Source organism: Babylonia areolata, chromosome 18, assembly GCF_041734735.1.
Source record: "Babylonia areolata isolate BAREFJ2019XMU chromosome 18, ASM4173473v1, whole genome shotgun sequence".
NCBI classification, from domain to species: Eukaryota; Metazoa; Mollusca; class Gastropoda; order Neogastropoda; family Buccinidae; genus Babylonia; species Babylonia areolata.
The window spans coordinates 33,351,710-33,371,709 of record NC_134893.1 but is presented as its reverse complement, the minus strand read 5'-3'; the positions used below and the strand labels follow the sequence as shown (position 1 = coordinate 33,371,709).

Sequence of the window (20,000 nt, the reverse complement as noted above, 5' to 3'; positions counted from 1 at the left end):
TATTTGCTCCATGTTTGTCCTCCTCATGGATTTCCAATAGTCTATTGTCTTATGAACACATTCTCCAACAAGTTACTTTACCATGAAAATGATTGTTTCTCATTTCCACTCGTACACCCCATGTCCAATACCTCAGCCACTCTCCATACCCATTGTGTAAGTGTGTATGTATATGCTGGAAAGAAGTGTGTTTGTGTACTGGAAAGAAATAATGCAACATGTCTAAATCACCTTGTAGTGAATAGACAATAAACCAATGAGAGGATCGATTCTTTTTAAAGAGATTCCTCTTTCAGTCTTATAATTATGAAATGAATATCATGTCATTTGAGGTGGACAGAGAGAAAGAGAGAAACACAATATACAAGGAAACCAACCTCAACACCACGTTTTATTTGCTTCACACAGGACTGCAGCACATATCATGTCAACATTTACTACTAAAACATTTCCATAAGAACATACTCACAAGGCAATAGGTTTCATTTTCAAAACGTCAGAACCCAAGGCAACAGTTTGATTCACAAAAACAGCAATGGGGTTTCAGCTATCCTACGGATCATGCAAACACTGTTGTATTTAACACGTACACACACAAAGAATTCACACTGTTAATAACCCTGGCAGCAACAACAAAACAACAAAAAGATAATTTCTGGGCAAAGGAAAATCATAAAAAAGAATACAGATCTTGTAGACTCCATTCCAGCACTTTCTACTCCAGGAACTGCTGGTGAAAATGACAAGAATAGACTCTGTCAAAGGTTATTTTTTTATATTTTTCATTCTTACATTTGCAGCATAAGTTTCTTCTTTTTAATTTTTACTTCACAAGAAGCACAGTTTCTTCTCTTCTTATATGCTGCCAATAATAAAACATAGCTCTCTCTCTATATATATGATTATATTTTTAGGGGGAAAGGCAGAAAAAGGAGACAACAGTGAAGGAAGAGAAAACACAGAAACAAAGAGCAATAGAAAAGAGGAAATTTCTAGCACAAAAATTCCAGAAGGTGGGGATGCTATTTGCCTAAAGAAATTCTCAAGAGTAAAACTGGAAAATACAGTTGCAACTTGAGATTGTGAAGATTTTTTTTTCTCAGATTAATTCTGTCCAACACAGGAAAAGAAAATAATCCACTCCTGTTTGCTCCAGAAATTCTCACCACCATCTACTCCATCCTGATGGGCAGGATAGCTTGGTGGTCAGAGCACTAGACTTTTAATGGTTTAAGGATGGGGATGTTTCTGACCTCACAGGTCAATATATGTGCAGACATGTTAGTGCTTTCATCCTGTTCATATTCATGTACCAGTATATACCCATGCAAAACATCGAATGCATCCAGCATGCACACCCCAAAAATGGAATATGGCTACCTACATGGCGAGGTAAAAACAGTCATGCACACACACAAAAGAAAACCTTATGCATAAAAGAAAACATTGAAGTTGCAGCTCACTAACGCAGGAGAAAAAGAACTCAATACTGAAGTCTGCAGCCTGTTTAATCCAAGAAAGGAGAGTGAAAGGGGGCAATATTTCTTTATTTACACTCCTTGATCAGAGCCAGCTCCTTAGACTCCAGGACAGAGTTAACTCTTTCCATACGAACGGCGAAAGAGACGACGTTAACAGCGTTTGACCCCAATTACCATCATCAAAATATTGCAAGCGGAAGGCTCTTATACTGAAGACGTGAATGTTGACAAAGAATACCACAATTCTGATGACGGAAGCTAGAGGTTGGGTCATTCAGACACCCACCGGACATCCGAGGGGTCTGTGTAGAGGAGAAGAGAGGACTGGCCGTACCGAGTGAGTTAATATGTGGTGAGAAGTAGCACTGCAGACATTAGATAATTTTCGTTTCTGGTCATGCTGCATTACTGTATACTTTTTTTTTATACTGTTCTGTCATGGTCAAGTCTTCATGTTTGCAAAAAGAGATAGGTCTACAAAGACAGAAAATGATTAGAAAAACAATACCCACAACTTTATCTTTTAATAACAAAAGATTCTCTTATCAAAAATAACCTATTCCGTTCTTGGTCCTATCCTCAGTCCCTCCACCAAAAAACAAAGACAAAAAAACCCTGACATCAACGCGATTCAAAAACAACTAAGCATGGCCAAGGTCACACTGAATGACTGATCTACCAGGCAGCATGTGAATCACACCTGAGGAGCGAGTGCTCTGACTTGAAAGGTGAGCAGCAATTTCTGTGAAATACAAGACAATTGCACAGTTACATGAACACCATGTGTGAAAGCTGACCAAGCCATAATCCCCACAATACACAGACACTCTAGGTATTTCTTTTTAAATGCAGTCATCTACTCTCACCAAAACCAGTAACACAGATGTGACATTCTGCACACAGGCCTATAAACACAACCATGTTTAATTACGCTAAACATATTGCCTCAAATATTTGTGTGTGCGTGCACACGTGTGTGTGCCAAGATTATGATTAATCACCAACCTGTGTGTGTGTGCGTGCGCACAGAGATCATAACTAATCACCAACCTATTTATTTTTTCATGGCTTCCTGGAACAATATGCCTAGTGATGCATACAACTAGACAGTAAATTGCAGAATCTACCAGCTAGTGACACTGACAGTGTCCACATGCATGGAATATGATTTTGTTTCTAAGTATCTTTTTTTTCTTCTTTTTCTTTATTGGCAGGGGAGACTGGCTCTTAACTTTTAATGTCCAGTGGCTTGGCTGACTGAAATGGAGAGGCACGTAAATTTCAATAATCTGTATATTTGTATATAGCAATTTCCATTTGGTGCCATTTATCTTTTTATTTTCTATTAATTTTATTTGCTTGTTGTTTTACTTTCGTGAGGTTATCGGCCATAGTTACTTTTGTTTTCTCTGCATAGGCGGATAGTAGTTTGCACAGGACAGGAATGTCAGACCCTGCCGGAGTCTGCACTAGTTGGGTCACGGTTAAGTATGTGTAATTAAATATATATTATATATATGCTGAAACAATACAAGAATGAATCACCCAATGAAGGACAAAAACAAATATAAGTTCAAATATGAAGAAAAATATTTAACTGCAGCTCAGGCAAAATATTCTGACAGTCTCTGTGAGAAAAAATATTTGGATATAATTTCTGTATTTTTATCTCCTGGATGATGGCAAAAATTACGGTAGTAAAGACATAGTGTAGATGTCACAAGTATTACAACCTGTTGATATGATTTTTATTCTAAACTGGGCCTGTTGTGATAAAGGAGTAATACAATACAATACTTTCACTAGACTGTTTTGTCACAGTCAGTGTACAGTTAACAATGTGTCTCGATACCTCACCTGTCACACTGTTTCAATTAATGTTTGTAATTATGGTGGAAAAATGTAAATACCCATATATGCTTTGTAATTGTGGAACAATGTAAATACCTATGTGTTTTGAAACTGCATGAATGATTATAATTGTAATGGAACATTGTAAATACCCATGTATTGTTTGTAACTGTAATGGAGCAATGTAAATATCTTTGTATGTCTCAATGTATGAAATTAAAATGGAAAAAAAAGTAAATACCCGTATATTCTATGTAATCATAATAATGATAATAATAATAATGGAGTCTCCCATCGGACTGACAGGCGAGTAGGCAGGCAGGCTTATCTATCTGTGTGTGTCCTCATATGGGAGAAGAGGCCGATTCTGGATGCGCAGCACTTCCCACAGGTGTTGCAAGGGAAAACGTCTCCAGAAGTTGAGCCCTGCTTCCTTCGCTCACGCTTCTTATTAATGGCCAGCGTTTTCAAATGTCTTTATGCCACTAGAGCACAGCATCCTCCAGCGAGAGTGGTCAAGGGCATCAGTTTCCCAGGAAGCGATTTCTGTGTAACAGGCTATGTCATCATAATGGAATAAAGTAAATACCCATGTGTGATTTAAAATTGTAACAGAACAATGGAACAAAATATACCTTTGTATGTTTGTAACTATTATGCAACAATCGCCTGTTTGGGATACCATGGCATCAGCCATGAAACAAATAAACCAGCAAACAAGACCAACCCCATTTTCAGCCACTCTCTCTTAACAACACAGGTCATGGCAACCACAAAAACACACAAAATAGGAATGGATGTAAGCATGCTCAAATATACATACATATATATATACATGTATACTCTTCATCAAAACATCAAGCACATTCTGAAGGAAATGATTTCTTTCTTGTGTGTGTGTGTGTGTGTGTGTGTGTGTGTGTGTGTGTGTGTGTGGTTTGTGGCTTAGTTAAATGCTTTTGTTTTTTTCCCTTCAATCACAAGATCCAACAAGCAACATGAAGATGAAAAAAAAAACGTTCTGTCAAGCTGGAGAAGGAAGTCATTGTAAAAGCACTGGCATCAGACTTGACCTCACAGCATGAAACTTTATCTGGTTTTATGCTGAAGGAACAAAGCTGAACTTAAGTACAGACTGCTGATAGTCCAATTGGGGTGGAAACTAAAAAACTGCACTGTACAGAGCACAAGCCTTGCAGCCTTTACACTGACAGACATTGAACTGGAAACAAAAAAACTGTTTAAAAGATTTAAATTCAATGATCTGACAACACTTCACTTGAAAAAAATGTATGTGATATACATATATATATATATATATATATATATATATATGCCAACATGATCAATATTTTTTTCACCTTGTAATTTGTTAAGAAAACAGTTCAACCAAGCGCATTCACAAGTACATTTGGAGTCCAAACACAAACAGTCGGGAGGGACGCACTGTAGGTGGCTGAAAGAAAATAAGTGAATACAGTTCCATTCACTGAGATATAATGTGTAAGATGGCTGCGTGTGCAAGAAATCACATGAATAGATTATCTGAAACCACACTGTGATGCCCCTCCACTGCCCTCCTCTAATAACTTTTTGTTCATTTTGATAAAATTGGTGTTGTTAAAGAGGACACTCTCACACCACCACTCTGAAACATGATGGCTTTCTGTAACAGTGCAACAAAGAATGGTGAAAATCTGCCCAACTGCACTGTGTTCTTTTATTTTGATTTGATTTACTTATGTCATATATAAACTGCACGCATGCAGCATGCAACAAATACAACAAAAAATGAAAGAAAAAGAAACAGCAAAATACAAATTAAAAAAAAACAAAAACAAAAACAAACAAAAACACCACAAATAAAAAAAGAAAAATGATACAACTGTTTGGGCATCAATATATGCATTTAGTTTTGTTAAAAAGTACTGTCCCCACAGAAAAGCATCAAATGTGGTATTTCACTAAACTGGACTACAGTAATCAGGTTACACTATCACAAAAACCTTCCATATTTGACTACCATGCACAAACCTCACCACTTTCAAAAACCCTGCCTGCTAAATGCATAAAAGGGAACACATGAATCAAATCAAACTGTGAAACGAAAAAACATTTCAACAAATCAAAGTAATAAAAGAAAATACATCAGAGTAAAAATCAAATCTGTATTGAGCAAGTTCTAACAATTGTACAAATGGTTCAAAATCAGAGGTGATAAGACTGTGAGGATGTATTAGATAAATAAGATGATAATTAACTAAACAAAAATAACATTGTTAAAAGCAACAAGATTGTTGTCAGTTAAAACCACCATAATCTTAATGGTTCAATAATGAGCATTCCAGGATTTCTTTAAAAGTATGCATCTTACAAAACTACATACTGGGCAGACAAAAAACAGAAACAAAATCAATAGTCTTAATTTCTTAAAATACCACTCTATCATGGGTCTTCAACAGCAGAAAACAATACCTGCTTTATGTATCACCATACGACTCAGTCAGAATCTTATCACAACCAAATATATTTCATTGTATCAAAGTATTCAGTATGAGGTTTTAGAATGTGATCATGTGATTAATTTCATACATGTTTGTCATTTGTCATTATGTATGTGCAAACTGATTATGTTGAAATTAGCTATAGTTCCCTGGTTCAAACAATTCACTGGTACAAGGTTCTTTTTTCTCTCTACTCAGTCTTTTTTCTTAACATTTTTGCATCTAAAACTTTGAAGCAATGGATCACAAACCCTAGCCAGTCCAAAACAGATCCTGAATTTAACTCAATCCAGGAATTAGGTCTGGACTTTGCTTTTTTTTGCTTTTTTTTTAAAGGGGGTTATAGTGAGTACAGCATACCTTGTGTTTTGAAAGTGAGATGATACTGAACTGAAAGAAACGGAATGCAAACAATCTTAGGACAGACATCAGGCCAAATACTAAAATGTCAAGGAATGACAAAGAGCGAATCTGTCGATCACAAGAACACACACGCACTCAAACACATGCATTCACATAATAATCCATGTACCGAGAATACATACACAATCACACGTAACTGGCCCATATTACCATTCCTACTGATACAACACAAAGAAAAAGATTGTCAACAACTTGTGGAAATCAGAAGCACACCACTCCTTTGAATTTTGGGGGCGCTTTTTTTTTTTTTTTTTTTTCCAGATCAGCTCAATTGTCTTACAGTTCAGCCAACTGTCCGACTGTCGGATCTTCTGCCCCCACATTTCTGACCAGCAGATACCAGTCCACCTGTTCAAGCAGCACCACGCCTTGCTTTCTGTCAACCCAAACCACACCTTTACCAAAAACATTCCATGAAAGGTGTTTTTTCAGTTTGTTTGTTTTTGCTTTTTTTGCATGTTTTTCTTTAACCAAGTCCATCAGTAACTCCAAAACATGCACTTCACAAAATTTTAATCCTTACATGAGTCTCACTGTTCATTTTCACCTTCACCATTAACTATTAGATCCCTAAATGACACCAACATCGGCTTACAGCTCCTCCCCTTCAGAATCTTTCACATAACCTTCACAAACCATCCAAGTATGGTTCAGCTTCCGCACCTGAGCACAACTGCCCAATTTCAACGCCTGTCACAAAAACCACATGGTGCCCACCTCTCCTTCACTCTTAATCCTCACTCTCAGAATGGGACTTGCGCTGGCCCCAGCCAAAGAAGTGGCGGAAACTGGACCGTGTGGGAGAGCTGTCGGCCTCATCACCTGACAAGGGGGAGGAGAGCTCCGGGTTGGATGTAGATCGCTGAGGGGGTGGTGTGGGTGGTGTACTGCTGTCGCTCCTCTCACTAAGGTTCTGCATCTCCAGTGAGACCGCCCGGCTGTGTCGAGACTTCAGGTACCTCCCACCAGCAAATCCTGCATGCGTAATGATGATTGAAATAAAACAATAAACAAAACAACATAACAACAAAAAAGAATCTATTGATTTTTGTCAACCTTTTTTTTTCAAAAAAAAAAAAAAAATCAGTTTGTTTTTATTTGATAACTTTTTTTTTAAATGCTAGAAAATATCAACTCAATAAGGAAAAACTCTACAGTTGTTTTCAAAGCAAACATGGGTGCACGCTGCATGTAATAGAATTTTCCTCAATTCACGATTTTAAAAAACAGATTATTTGTTTTTATTCAATTACAATTTTTATAGTTAGAAAACATCAACTAAATAAGTAACAACTCTACAGATGATTTCACAGCAAACGTGTGTGTACTGTATAGTAGTATCTCTATGAGCATCCACTAAACAAACTGTACAGCACCAATATAAACATAAAACACACAGAAGAAATGTACATACTGACATATATCCATGTGAAAACACACACGCACAGACACATACACACAAAGACACAGACACACACATACACACAGACAGACAGACACACACACGCTGTAGCACTGAACATGACGATCACAGTCACATCCTATCTTTAGCGTCATCAATTCTCAAGACCATCGCCAGCCCCTGAGCAACACAACTCCGTGTGGAATTTTTATTTAAATCTAATGCGGCACATTTCAATAATTTCCTTTTAAACAAGCAGAAACTGAACATGACGAACGCATCACAACACACAAGCACTGACCGGCAACGCCGCCCCCCAAAGCACCAGCCACTCCGCCAATTTTGGCACCAGCCACCAGTCCCACTGGCCCCGCCACTATTCCACCAATCAGAGCCCCCACCAAGGGAAACATGGCCACCTTGTACTTGGAGGCCTGCAAAAATTGTGGAATGGAATTATTGTGCAGATTCTGATCCTTACTTCACCATTTGTTTGGCTTAATCCTTCAAACAAAATTGTATAAATAAAAAAAACAACAACTGCAGCTATATGAATATAGATTTACTGGTGGATTGTGAAAATGGTTGAAATGAATTCTAGAAAACATCAAGTATCACTTGAATGTGTTTAGCACAGTCCTTTTCACTTATAAGAAAGACTAGTGTACACAACTTGAACCAACTGCTTCTCATTAGCCACACTGCTTGTTTACTGTTCAATACTGAACACTCCTGCTCTCTTTTACGCATGGTTGGTTCCCCTGTACGGGAAATCCTGAAAAATGAGGAAAAGGTTGGTTTCCTGAACTCAAAATGCCTTGATTGATTGATATGGATACTTATATAACGCCTATCCTCAGTCGGAGACCAAGCTCTAAGCGCTTCAGAAACACGGGGTCATTTCCTCAACAGGCTGCCTACCTGGGTAGAGCTGACTGACGGCTGCCATTGGGCGGTCATCATTCGTTTCCTGTGTCGTTCAATCATATTTCAGGCATGCACACATACACACTCAGACAAACATGTAACATTTTACATGTATGACCGTTTTTGTTTATTTACCCCACCATGCAGGCAGCCACACTCCGCCTCCGGGGGTGTGCATGCTGAGTATGTTCCCGTTTCCACAACCCACCGAACGCTGACATAGATTACAGGATCTTTAACGTGCATTAAGTGCCAATAAAATGATACATAGCTGTAATGATTCACATTTTAGACATCTATGTAATGTATACACTGAACTGAAGGATAACTATAGTATAATATCTAATTTTCTGACATCTACATAACCGTTACATTTTTTTCACACATGTGCACACACAATTATGTAGGCATGTACACAAACATACATGCATTTACCATGAACACAGGTGAATTTGTTGATGAATGTATTGGAGATGACAAATATTTGACTATACACAGGTATGTGAGTTTGGGGGGTTGGGGGGGGGGGGGGGTACTTTCTTCTATGTCTTCTCCCTCTTTTTTTTCTCTGTTTTTTTTTTTTAACAAGTCCTTTGGCATCCCTCTTTATCAACATTTAAAGAGAATGCCTCGTTCCTGACTGCTGTTACTGTAAATTATACTGTTTCCCCACCTCACACCAAATCTTCTATCTCAGCAGTATCATAAGACTGATTACAAATTCTTATGACACCAAATACAAATTCTCCAGATTCACTGGCCTAAAAAAGCTCCAGGGCTGGGCTGCATAAGCGATCTCGATGGCAATAAGTTTGCTTAGCATTAAAAATGTTCCAAATTCTTCATTAATTCCACAGACTTCGGAACATTCTCAATGCCAAGCAAACTCAGTACAGCTAGGGATCACTTATGCAACCCAGCCCTGCACTCTACCCCTTCAGAACAGAACAAAAGAATGACTGATCATGTCTGTGTCATGATTTAGCAGAGGTTATTGTTTGAGAGCTAATGCAGGTAACAAGCCTCACCTGCTTGAGACACTAATCCTGTGGCGTGCAATCAACTGATCTCAAGACTCTTCAGTACACAGCGTACAGTAGCAATGCCTTGACCAGATTCTCGTTATTGAAAATAATCATTATACCAACAGTGAATAATAGATAAAGTATTTGTAAAACGACACAGAGCCTAGAACACGCCTGTGATTGTAATAAGGAGACAGCTTGAGATGAGCACAGATTGATCGAAACATGGACATACCTTCCCCAGGTTTAGGGTGCCTTCCCTAACGTTTTCACCAGCCTGGTCAATGTTGTCTTCAATCCTGTCCACCGCCTCTCCTTGTTGCTGGTCACACGATCACAAGTCAAAGGCAGAGTGTGTATGAAGAGATGGACACAACATAAAGGAAACAGAACTTGCTTAAAGAGATGGACACAACATAACGGACACAGAACTTGCTTAAAGAGATGGACACAACATAATGGAAACAGTCTTGCTTAAAGAGATGGATACAACATAAAGGAAACAGAACTTGCTTAAAGAGATGGACACAACATAAAGGAAACAGAACTTGCTTAAAGAGATGGAAACAACACAAAGGAAACAGAACTTGCTTAGAGATGGACACAACATAAAGGAAACAGAACTTCCTTAAAGAGATGGACACAACATAAAAAAGGAAACAGAACTTGCTTAGAGATGGACACAACATAAAAAAGGAAACAGAACTTGCTTAGAGATGGACACAACATAAAAAAGGAAACAGATTTGCTTAAAGAGATGGATACAACATGATAAAGGAAACAGACTTGCTTAGAGATGGACACAACATGATAAAGGAAACGGACTTGCTTAGAGATGGACACAACATAACGGAAACAGAACTTGCTTAAAGAGATGGACACAACATAAAGGAAACAGAACTTGCTTAAAGAGATGGGCACAACATAAAGGAAACAGAACTTGCTTAAAGAGATGGACACAACATAAAGGAAACAAACTTGCTAGGAAAAAAAAAATCTGGCAAAAATTTCCAGTTTTCCAAGTCAGCAGGTCTCTATTCTGATTCGCATTCCACAAATCTTTACAAAAAAAAAAAACCAAAAAAAAAACAAACCAACCAACATATGACCCTTTCAAAACAACAATATCAGATAAGTATGAACTAACTTAAGACATTCAATGTTTCACCCTTTTTTGTTTGTTTGTTATTTGAGATAAAGTGACTGAAGCAAATTCCAGTACTAAAAGACCTTAAATAATGAAAAAAAAAAAAAAAAAAAAAAACCATGAATATAAATTGTTAAATGTGAGTGATTTAAAATATTTACTTACAATACAAATCACCAAGAGAAATGAAAAAATGACAAACATAACTATCTTCAATGTACTGAGTATTTCTTAAACTGCGTTCAACAACAGTGTGAAAAGTTTCAAAGAAAAAGCTTTCCTAGCTCTTACACCTTCAAATTTTTGTGTTATTCCAAACATATTCTATAATGCAGTGACTGCCAAATGTAAAGAGAATGACACTGGGGTCCATTGAAAACTACCAATAACAAATGTTCAAACTAACAATGTTAACATTTATAAATAACTTATAAAAAAAAAATTAGCAATCAATATTCTAAGGCGTACAACGGAACACACACACACTCAGCATTAAAAATCTAGTGTTCAGAATTTGTGCACATCAAACAATATGGCAATTATATGTCCAAATAATAACAATAGCATTTTCGTTTGTTTTGTTTTTTTTCATTACATATTATTCTGACTATGTTGATAAAGTTTTTCATTCATGTGTATGGATGCCAATTTTTCTTTTGATGGTAATGTGTTGATTTCATACCTTCACTGTATCAGCAAACTGGTGCACCAGTTCATTTAATTCCTCCATATCCTGAAACAAAACCATACTATGACTGTATTTATCTGGTCTGTGAGATGCAAGTTCTTCTTTGTTTTATCAAAATCTACACATAAAATGCTTGTGCAACACAATACACAACTTTGTAATGTACATGATAATTTTTGTTTCGCCACAGTCTCTGGCCATTTGAGGATGACAATTAGATAAATGAACTTGTTCAACAACATCCTCAATGTCCCTTTTACTCACTAAACTGCATTCAAGTCATCCTCTGAATTGGCATATGTTTCCATGACATCTTGCAACCAGTTTCGAGTTTGTTTCAGGTTTCCAAAACTGAAGGCAAACTCACACACACACACACACACACACACACACATGAGCTCTCGCAGCTGACCACAAAGCTATGACAAATGCACACATACATTCACAGAAGACACTTGAACACACATGCAAGATATTACGGTTGACTCAAAAAAAAAACAAAAAAAACATTACACACTTTTTTTTTCTATTTCAGGTTGTTGGTTTTTGTTTTGTTTTTCTCATATCCACCATCTCACCTGCTGTAAACTTTCCCAGGATGCAGCAGCCTGTGAGTTCTCTGGCACAACATGCAGCTCTTGGATGGATTGTAACCCCATCATAGGTGGAGGGGGTGCAAACTCTGGAGGTAAGCTGGTGCTCTCTCTGGAGGCGTCTGTGTGATCGCTTGGAGCATCTAAAATACAGATATATTTGGGGTTTTTTTTGTTTTTTTTTTCTCTTTTCTTTTACTCTGAACTGAAAGGAGAGATTTCACACAAAACTGCAAGAGTGCATTCCTGACAAAAGTAATTTCAGGATCATACATGGCGCTACTCCAAATCAGTTACATGAAATCCACACAAAACAACATAGCTGCATGCATGCAAATGAAGGCAGAAGTGCAAATTTTATTCAAAATAAAATGGCAATGAATCAAAATTAAAAAGCCAGTGTGACAATATTTGTACTACTTTAAGGAACCACATATGAAATGTAATTTTACTCAATTACAAATCAATATTCCTACAGACATGTTTGAGTCTGACAGTGGGGCATGAGAGAGGGAGAAACAATTATTCATGAATAAATATTTGACAAATTACCATACTTTTTAATTCAAAGAAATTCCAGTCCATAGTTTCAAAGTAATATACTGTATACTAGGCGGGGTGAAAACGGTCATACATGTAAAAGCCCACTCGTGTACATACAAGTGAATGTGGGAAATGCAGCCCACAAACAAAGAAGAAGAATACCTTTCTAGTTTCTAGCAACATCCTGACTGGATGTGGCAGTACACTGTGCAGGCATGGCATTTATGCAGACCATTATTCTGTTTTCATTCCTTCAAATTCTGGATCAACATCTTGAGAGAACTTTTTCACTTCAGATAACCTATTAGCAGAACTAACTTAATGCATGACGAAAATAGTGATATATCTCACAACTATCTGCAACTACTGAGTAGTTAAAGCAATGGGCTTTCAATCTCAGGGCTCAAATCCTGGTCACAGCAGTGGGTAAAGGGTGGAACTCGAAGCTTTTTCTGATCTACCAGGTGAACAGATGTGTAGACCTACTACAGTACTAGTGCCTGAACACTCCTCATGTATATTTGAATGCTGAACATTAAATGCTCATGGCAACGATGCCATAATCCATATCAGTGGACAGTCGGTTATGGAAACAAGAACATACCCAGCATGCACACTCTTGAGAATGGAGTATAGATGCCTACGTTGTGGGGTAAAAATAGTTATGCGTGTATATGCCCCACTTGTATATATTCATCTGAATGCAGAGGAAAAAGAAGAACTGAAAAAAAAAAAAAATCTGCTGTCACTGATGCCTAGGTGTTGTGTGTGTGTGTGTGTGTGTGTGTGTGTGTAAATGCTTTGTCATTGACACATTCCATTTGTCTTGCTTGTTAGTCCTGATTACAGTGCCAAGAGTTCATATTTGTATCCATTCCCCCCCCCCCCTACTGATAGCAACTTTTAGCACTCTGTGCCACTGTACTAATGAGACAGCTCATCATAAAGACCCATAATTGTTATTATCATTATTATCATCATTACTATCATTATTGTAATTATCATTATTATCAAATTCACTAAATTCACCACAAACCCCAAAGGAGTCCCACCAGACACTTACAGATGATGTCTGGGTGCAGCTGGTCTGCCTGGCTGACGCGAAGGAAGCTCTCCACAGCGGCCACCGCCTTCAGCTTGATGTCCTGCACCTGCTCGTCAAACTGGTCCAGCTCCTCGTCATACACCTGGGCACGTGTGCGCTCCAGGTCCCTCAGGGTGGCCTTGACCTGCTGCACTGTGCGCGATGCGTTGATCTGCTCCTTGTGCAGCCCCTTCCAGTCCTCTATCACAATGTACTGCAAGGCACAAGTTGTGTTTGCTCATGTGAAATTCCTTCAGGCTTGCCCTCTGTCCTCATTGTTCATTCACAGCCTTTGCACAAAATGTTGTGTACACAAGCAACTGAAACTGAATTGACAGTGTCTTCCTGGAACATATCACTACTGTACTATAACTACTATTTGCTTATGCTGAAAAAGAAATAGACTGATAAAAGTTTCAAATATATCATCCCAAAGTCATCACAAACATTACTACTAAGAGAAGTTACTCAGGGGATGTCCCTAGTGAATTTTTAATCCCCAAAACAGTTTTGAAAAAAAAAAATCACATGAAAACTAAGGAATACAATAAAAATGTATCTTATATATAAGACTGCATTGCTAAGAAGTGGAAGAGGCAGCTAAACATTGACTCCAAACTCCTGAACTATCCAAGTGCTTCAAAGATAGCATCTCAAATTCATGTCAAGCTGATTGGTCTACTCAATGCTGTTTCAATGTAAACACACACATGATTAGCTGAGCATCATCACATAAGACCAAGGTTAATAGTGACTGCCCTGGCCTCATGATCAATTGGTCTAGAGCATAATGTTATGACAGGAAAGCATGTGACCATGCTATGTAGTCGAAAATGAACTTGTCTGAACAATTTTTATGTTGGCATAACGTCGGAACAAACTAACATCGAGCGTAACAAAATACAGCAAAATTAACTGCCTACAACAAACTGAAAGTATCAGTTAAAACTGGTTCACAAACAACTGACCCGATCCATGTTGGTCCTATGCTTCTGGAGACGTTCCAGGTCAATCTGGAGCACCTTCTGGAACTTCTGAATCGCCAGCTTCAGTCGTCCAAGAGGAAACTTCTGAACATTGACAGGCCCCTTCCTGCCCCCCTGTATCAGGTCCTCCTCTGAAGCTGTACGCCTCAGTGTTTGCAGTGACATGGCTGTTGTGTGCTGGCACTCCTGCTTGCTTTGAAAGTCGTACAATCTGCAAATGTGAACACTCAATGCAAATCATTCAGTATGAACTTTAATTTAGGTAAACAGAAAGAGGTATTACAGCAAAAAATATTTGACTGAAATTCTATTAAGATGTACAGGGATCCTTCACTACCAGCCGCCGTGGCGAAGTGGTTAGCGTCGCGGACTGACGGCTGGGAGGACGCGGGTTCGAATCCCAGCGGAGGTGGGTTTTTCGGCCCGTGGCCGGCTCCTACCCAGAGTTGAGTGTGCTGTGGGCTTAAATGGGGAGACTGGGACCACACAGTCGAGCGTCATCAACTTCAAGGATGCGTCTTTGGGTGTGTTGCTCTAATTACCTGACCAACACTGCAAGTGTCTGTATCTCTCGGGCCTGGTTAACGCCGGGATATCATTATGACAGGAAGCATAGAGTACAGCCTTGTCACGCAGTCCCAAACCAAAATGGACCTCCATAGCAACATCGTCATCATCATCGTCATCCTCCTCCTCCTTCATCGTCATCAATATAAACAAAATAGTCTCAAAGTCTGTGGCCTTTCATGCCCTGCTCTCATGGTGACCTCAGTTTCGATACCCCTCCACTTCCGTGCTTGGGGTGAGTCCTGTCAATGTCGTCAGTGTCGGCAGATTCATGGGGGGCTGTTGTTTGAGGGGCGTGGTGGCGGTCTCCACTCTGGGAGGGACGCTCACTCAGTCTGGCTCTGCGACTAAGCCATTATTGTCGTTAGTAGGGGGCTTAGTAGGTGGTGTCCTAAGTACGTTAAAAAAACAGAAAAGGCACCACTGAACACCACCGAAGTGACTCAGCAGCAGTGCAGGGTCTCTTCTGGTGTGTGGCCTCCTGGCGACCTAACATCGATGGTTCCCTGTGGACTGCCGACGCTGGAACTGCGAAGGACGAACCCAGGTGTGGCTGTGTATGGGGGAATCTAAATGAGCGGCGTGGGAGTAATGCCACTGAAACGGTGCAGATGATGAGGCAGCAAAAAAAAACAACAAAAAAACAAAAACAAAAAACAGAAGAACGAGTAATTCTGGTAGTGCAGTTATATCACTTCCTGCAGCTGAACTGGTAACACACATTACATTTTGACCACCAACAAACAATACTGACATAACATAAAAGTTATAAATATTATATGCATACAAAATTCACTGTGGAAATAAAATCTATATAAAACAAAAACAAACAAACAAACAAACAAAAAACACAGGAGGAACATCAATTTTCAAACACAGAATGGCCATGCCTCTTGTTTATGACAGTTACAAGACAGTTGCCGAGTCTGATAAAAAACAACCAAAAAACATATATATACTATTACACACACACACACACACACACACACACACACACATATATATATATATATATATATATATAAACTCTGATACTGCTGTTTGCAGTTTACTTGTTTGAAAGAGGCTTATTGAGTTATTCATTTTACTGACATTACATTATACACAAACTTCTGATTTTTGTGAATTGGTCATCTGCTTCTCTAACTTGTACACTTTTGCTGCACTAAACTTCATGTGTATAGTTTAAAAAATCATTAAAATGTTAAAACATTATTATTCATTTATTGTAAAGTAAACATGTCCTAGCTATAGTTGAGCCTGCCACAGGCTAGCATTGAAAGACTGGGACCATACAGTTGAGTTTCATCATGTACTCCACAGATGCATTCTTGACAGCACTGGTAAAATTTCATGACCATTACTACTGACTGTATATCATTATCAGTCATTGTCAGTCACTGTTTGAGTGTTTCCTGCAGAATTTCTACATAAAAGACATAAAATCTCAACATTAACATAGTGATACACACAAAACATGCATGTTTGAAACAAAAGTATTCCAACACAATGAAACAAAGACACATGCATGTTTGAAACAAAAGTATTCTAACACAATGAAACAAAGACACAACAAATAAACTAAATAAATTACATGTTTTATTTAGCAAAACCATAATTATTCATAAATGAGAGAAAAACAGTTTGAGGGTTGAGCCAATATTGACACATATCCGGGAAAATGTTTTGCGTACAAATATCTCTATCTGGCAGACACACATGCTGTTAAGTTCACATGTTCGCTGTCCGCTATCCAGGCCAGGCTACTACTGGACTCGGTCGTCTCAATCTCATTTTAAATCTCAGCCATGCTCTGTGAGTCAGTCACAAGAAATCCTACAACCGATAATCAACTGTTGCTAGACATCAGAGTTCTGGTCCTGCAATAAAATCTTATTAGTTCTGGGTTGTCCATTTATCAGGATCTTGCCTGTGTTTTGATTGTCTTGTTTGCCCAAATCAGTATGCAAGCACAAAGGTTGGAGGAACTGTATAGCTAATCATAATGTCGATCATTCTACTGGACATATTTCTGATAAGCAGGGTATCACTGAAACGAGGAAATGGAGCCTTATTCGGTTGAAAAATAGAGAGTTCTTCGATTTCGAAGCATGTTATAACTCATTACACACTGGCGAAAGATCACAGAAAACCAAAGTCAATAATTTCCACCTGTTGTTTATAGTCCGCAAACCTGTAATGCCTCAGTTTCGGTTCCAAGTCAACTATATGCCGAAACCAACCCAAACCGACGCAACCGGACCGAGAGGCGTTTGGAATACTTATTTTCTTTCTTTTTATATATAGCTAGAATTAAACGATGTTACTGTTTATGAGACAAACGCATACAGTCTAAACCGTTTCCTTGTTTGTTTCATTTTCTTTCTTCTTTTTACCTTCTCTTCTATTTCCATTTTCTTTATTTCAGTTATCTGCCCTCGAACTCTCGTTGTTGTTGTTGTTGTTGTTGTTATTGTTCCATTGTACTTTCTCCTTCTCCTTCTTTCTTTCTTTCTTTGTCAATGACAGACATTGGCACTCACAGACAAATCAGTCGAACTCCCTGACATGTTTTGATAACAGATGGATTTGTTATCAAGTTGCGGCAAAACTCACACGAGGGAAAGGGAATAAGCAGTTGCTTATATATATATATATATATATATATATATATATATATATATATATATATATATATATATATATATATATATATATATATATATATATATATACGGCCCTCTGGGGAAGGGGGGGAAGGGGGGGAGGTAAGATAACTGAATGCACAAAAGCAAATTCTTCACACACACACACACACACACACACACACACACACACACACACACACACACACACACACACACACACACACACACACAAAGAAGAAGAAGAAGAAAAAATCCCCTGCTCCCCTATCCACCCACCCTCCCAACAACAACACTGAACAACAACAAAAAGGTAAACATGTACATCACATAATTCCCTGATACATCAACAGCATATATGAATGGTACAAAGACATGCAGAGAAAGAAAGAGAGAGAGAGAGAGAGAGATTTGCGGATATCGATTTGACAGGGGTACGTATGACTTCAGTGTCATCCGGCAAAGGGTTTAAGTAAGGGAGCAACAGTGGGACTGATGGGAAAGAATAATTCCACCACGTTTAACGAAATCTGTAGGCTTACGTGATGTTCTGCTAATGGCACACCCATCATGCATATATATCCTGGACTTCCCATTACATTGATGGGGGAAAACCCCGATCCAGTTCATGAACCGAACACTCAATCAGTCACATTACTCACAAAGATGGCTGTGAGTAATTTCATGATTCATCATTCATCGATCTTACCTTCAACAATATAAGTCAACGTCATCATTGATTTGAGGCTTGCACAAATGTGTGACAGTCCGTACAACTGATCGAGTAACCTCGTACAGGCATTTACGGCTGACGTGACTCATGTGGTTCAGTCATGTGGTTTGATGTGCAGCTGTTGGCACAAGCCATGTTTGAGGTGATTTAGGGAATTTGTTTAGCTTTAGCCGGCTGACATCTGTAAATTGGAACCTCCCAAACTGGGCTGAGTCACACACACACACACACACACACACACACACACACACACACACACACACACACACACACACACACACACACACACACACACACACACACACACACACACACACACACACTAACTTACTAACACTTGCACTAAAACACTTTCTTGTCCGCCACCTCCCTGGAACTAATATAACATTTCATTCAGTGCATACCTCCGCCAACGCCTGATAATGATTCAACCTATATATCTACATTAGGCCTAATTTGAATCCATCGTGAACAATTTTCAAACTGTTCCTGGATCCTCTCGTGGGCAAAGTGTCTTAACCTCCTGGCCCGCTACATATCAACCCCCAGACAAAGATTCAGTTGCCACCAATAATTATATTACCCGGCTGTCCCGTGGAATACCTATATGTATGTCGTTCCACAATTAAAATTCCATATATAGAAATTCATCAGTGCTTTTCTCGAGACACCGCACCAGCTTAATTGTTACTTTGTCACTGCCTTCCCCAATGATGGTGAAGAAAGCCTTTGAAAATACCCTGGATCCAGAGAACGGCATTATCATCATCATCATCACATCCACATCCTTCAAGACTGTAGGACGCATGCAGCATCCAGGAGGAAGTACTGGCCAACACCGACAGCAGTGGAAGCCAAACTGTACGGCACCCTGGAGGAGCTGCGACGGACGGCAGCCTTCATCGAGGACACCGGGCTGTTCATCTAATGGGAGGCGAACGAGGAAGAAGAAGAAGAAGAATCATCATCATCATCGTTATCGTCATCGACATCCTCAGTGTTCATCTTTACCTGTATTTCTCATCATCATCATCTGCATTGTTGCTAATTATCATGGTCTTCTTACATACATACACACACACACACACACACACACACACACACACACACACACACACACACACACACATATATATATATATATATATATATATGTGTGTGTGTGTGTGTGTGTGTGTGTGTGTGTGTGTGTGTTCTTTATTTTCTTCATTTCAGATTCATTTCCTTTGTCAGTTTTCTTGATGACAAACTTACCTTCCTCCTGGGTCTGCATTAGATCAGCACCCAAGGATGAGTGAGATCTTTATCCGAAACGCCCATCACGTGTGGACAGCTGCAGGCAATCATAGGATGTTTTGACTAATGAATCATACAGACAATGATGCGCATTTACGCATTTTT

The 20,000-nt window shown here is 38.8% G+C and overlaps 1 protein-coding gene across 2 annotated transcripts; it reads right to left on the bottom strand.

Annotated features, from left to right (window-relative positions):
* Positions 1 to 378: 378 nt before the first annotated feature.
* Positions 379 to 17,442, bottom strand: LOC143292693 (syntaxin-17-like). 2 transcript variants are annotated; one of them, XM_076603201.1, is made up of 8 exons: positions 17,394 to 17,442; positions 14,637 to 14,865; positions 13,648 to 13,882; positions 12,027 to 12,184; positions 11,443 to 11,493; positions 9,849 to 9,935; positions 7,963 to 8,095; positions 379 to 7,234 (listed from the first exon to the last, which is right to left on the bottom strand). In XM_076603201.1, exons 2-8 carry the CDS (start codon positions 14,817 to 14,819, stop codon positions 6,990 to 6,992), a joined length of 1,092 nt encoding a protein of 363 aa, XP_076459316.1. In that variant the 5' UTR covers positions 14,820 to 14,865; positions 17,394 to 17,442; the 3' UTR covers positions 379 to 6,989. The 2 variants fall into 2 exon arrangements, with proteins under 2 accessions (XP_076459316.1, XP_076459317.1); XM_076603202.1 differs by lacking the exon at positions 17,394 to 17,442 and adding an exon at positions 16,916 to 17,078.
* Between the last annotated feature and the right edge of the window lie 2,558 nt (positions 17,443 to 20,000).

What these genes read in the sequence shown, in the direction of transcription:
- LOC143292693 (XM_076603201.1), bottom strand. Translation starts at nt 14,819, where the DNA reads ATGTCACTGCAAACACTGAGGCGTACAGCTTCAGAGGAGGACCTGATA. An exon ending in AGTTTGCTGATACAGTGAAG is followed by an intron (nt 9,936 to 11,442) that starts GTATGAAATCAA and finishes TCGTGTGACCAG; the next exon opens with CAACAAGGAGAGGCGGTGGA. An exon ending in GCACCCTAAACCTGGGGAAG is followed by an intron (nt 8,096 to 9,848) that starts GTATGTCCATGT and finishes CAATTTTTGCAG; the next exon opens with GCCTCCAAGTACAAGGTGGC.